The sequence below is a fragment of the Octopus bimaculoides genome, chromosome 20 (assembly GCF_001194135.2).
Source record: "Octopus bimaculoides isolate UCB-OBI-ISO-001 chromosome 20, ASM119413v2, whole genome shotgun sequence".
Taxonomy (NCBI): Eukaryota; Metazoa; Mollusca; class Cephalopoda; order Octopoda; family Octopodidae; genus Octopus; species Octopus bimaculoides.
Genome location: NC_069000.1, coordinates 37,261,017 through 37,263,948, shown reverse-complemented (window position 1 = coordinate 37,263,948; position 2,932 = coordinate 37,261,017). Strand labels below are relative to the sequence as shown.

Genomic DNA, 2,932 nt, shown 5'->3' with positions numbered 1-2,932 from the left:
AAAGAAAAGCGCACAAAATATTTTACCAATTTTTTTTTTCATATCATTGTTAATAATATATAATTATAAGAATATAATAGGATTTTTTTAACCATCAGAAGGCTATGAGGGTCCAACCGAGCAAGAATAGGGATCAAAGGGATCCATAGGTAAGCGAAAAAACAATGGTCTAGAACCGCTGGATTAAACCATTTAAGGCGGTGCCGTGACATAGCCGCAGTCTAAAGAATGAAACGGGTAAATTATAAACGATGAGATATACGAGTTGTGGTTTTTGAAGTGGAGGACTAGTCTTTATCTATAGAATATATGACACGTAAATTAGGTACATTGAATAGATTAGGTGCATGCTAGCCACAAGATTCAATCCTCGATAATTAACAAATAATGGTAAAACAGCTTTATTATTTTACAGCTAATTATACATATTAAGACGACAAACTGGCAGAATCGTTAGCACGCCGGGCGAAATTCTTTTTTGTATTTCATTTGCCGCTACGTTCCGGGTTCAAATTCCCCCAAGGTTGACTTTGTCTTTCATCTTTTTGGGGTTGATGAAATAAGTACCGCTTACACAATGGGGTCGATGTAATTGACTAGCCCCTTTCCCCACAAAATTTTCAAGGCTTTGTGCCTAGAGTAGAAATAATCATTAAGAAGATAGAGAGCTGGCAGAATCGTTAGCACGCCGGACGAAATGTGTAGTGGTATTTCGTCTGGCGCTACGTTCTCAGTTCAAATTCCGCCGAGGTCGACTTTGCCTTTTATCCTTTCGGGGTCGATAAATTAAGTATCAGTTAAGCACTGGAGTCGATGTAATCGACTTACTTCTCCCCCAAAATTTCTAACTTTGCGCCAAAATTATTATTATTATCAATATTCCTTTGCTTGTCCAAACCATTTTCATAAGCCTGTCTTAAAAGTTCATGCTTGTTTTCACATGTTTTGAATAATATAAATCTTTCCTTTCATTAGTCCTATATTACCCTGGGGGTAGCACAAAAATTGGGAATATATATTATATATGATGCATGAACGCCAGGAAAAATGTCCTGTGTTTCATATATGACACACAGGACATATCATGTACAATATACATTCCTAATTTTTTTTCAATTATCAGAGTAACTTGTGACTTGTGATAGGAAAGCTTTCTATTACTCAGAAAGCATAAAACAAGGGCTAATTTAAATTCTGCAAACAAGTATGGGCGTTTAGGACAAACTAATGAAATTGCTTTGGACAGGCAAAAGGTTAAATAAGGAAAAGGCACGCAAGATAATTTTCTTCTAAATACTTTATCAGAATATAAAGATGGAGTAATCATAGATAGAGTAGGCGGTAGTTTTTCATCTTATTGATTCGCGTCAATGAACGATATTCTGCGAGATCACTTAAGCTGCTAGAAATAATTGCCAAATCTCTCTCAAATCACACCCTTCCGTTTTGAATAAGGATAGGACACATTAGATGGGATGGTCCTTTACCCTTACGAATAAATTTGATGGTCACGGCCGGAATGCTTTTGATCATGAGCCAGCACAATCAATGTTGGCCTGAGATTAAACAGCAAAAAACAACAACGACAACCAATTCAGAAGATTTCATGCAAAGAATGTTTTATAAAAAATACTTTTTCACACCTGGACTAATTACAATCAGTGAACTGTAACCATAACAACCCAAACTGTTACGCTTTTAATTATCGTTTTTTTTTTCTTCTCTTTCTTCCTTGTCGGCTCTTCTCAGATTCTCCCCGTTAATGAATACAGTCCTACCTGGGTGGAATTTTTACCTGCATCGCTTAACAACGTTTATTATGTTAGTGAAAATGCAGTCATTGGCACCGTCATCCTAACAGTGAAGGCAGAAGATCAAGACAGAGGACCGAACTGTTTTATCATTTATCGCCTCGTGAGCAACAGCGGTAAGGACAATTTTAGCAATTTAGACCAGTGATTTTCAAACCCTTTGATTACTATTCTATTCTGATCCCCACATCCATTCAATGTTTAAAAACTAGTCTTATAGATTCTTCTTTCAAAATTCCTATTTTGTTTTATCACACATTCACTTGTGTAGTTGTTAGGCATAATGTTAGGCATTTGTATTCAACTGTTCATGTAACACAACTTGCCTTTTGTTCAGTTACTTTTCTATATTTTTATCATAAATTTCAGAGAGTTCAGCCAAGTTTAGATTGGACAGTATTACAGGTGAACTATCAACAAAATCTTTCTTGGATCGAGATGTCAAGAGTGGTGGTCGACATTCCTACAAGTTACAAGTGGAGGCCATAGACAACGAAGGTGAAACATCGGGTGTCTCACAACTGACTATTAATCTCCTAGAATACAACGACAACGCTCCAACTTTCTCTAAATCTGTTTACGGAGTCACAATCAAAGAGAGTATGCCGGTCGGCGGAAATGTCGTTTTACTCTCAGCAGACGACATTGATGAAAGCACCAACTTGTCATTGTATATCGTTGACGGAGACAAGAATAAATTCGGTTTCCACAGCTCCGTTTCTGGCCAGATAATATTATCAAAATCAATAGAATTAGATGGATTAAGGCCTGATCCGAGTCTCTATTCCCTCAAAGTAATTGTGAAAGACGGTGATACAAATGAAAAAACAGGAAGCTGTCGAGTGTTAATCTCTGTGGAATCTGCTAATGATAATACCCCAGCATTTGAAAAGACAAAGACTATCATGGTAAGCATAAAATGAATGGAATCTTCAGAATTGTATTCTTACTTTTTTATCTCGAAGGAAAACCATTTTTACTTGAAATGGAATTTTTTAGTTGGTATCTTTTACGTCAGAGATTTTCCACTTATATGGTGACGTGGATCACATACACACAGACATTCATATATACATACATAAATATATATATATATATATATATATATATATATATATATA

The 2,932-nt window shown here is 35.8% G+C and overlaps 1 protein-coding gene across 1 annotated transcript in view; it reads left to right on the top strand.

The window, feature by feature from the left end:
- Positions 1-2,932, top strand: part of LOC128250248 (cadherin EGF LAG seven-pass G-type receptor 1-like) — a 41,813-nt gene that overhangs the window by 14,852 nt on the left and 24,029 nt on the right. Inside the window, exons 6-7 of the mRNA XM_052974969.1 lie at positions 1,750-1,927; positions 2,181-2,719. Coding sequence (XP_052830929.1) covers positions 1,750-1,927; positions 2,181-2,719 — 717 coding nt within the window. The remainder of the gene's footprint in view (positions 1-1,749; positions 1,928-2,180; positions 2,720-2,932) is intronic.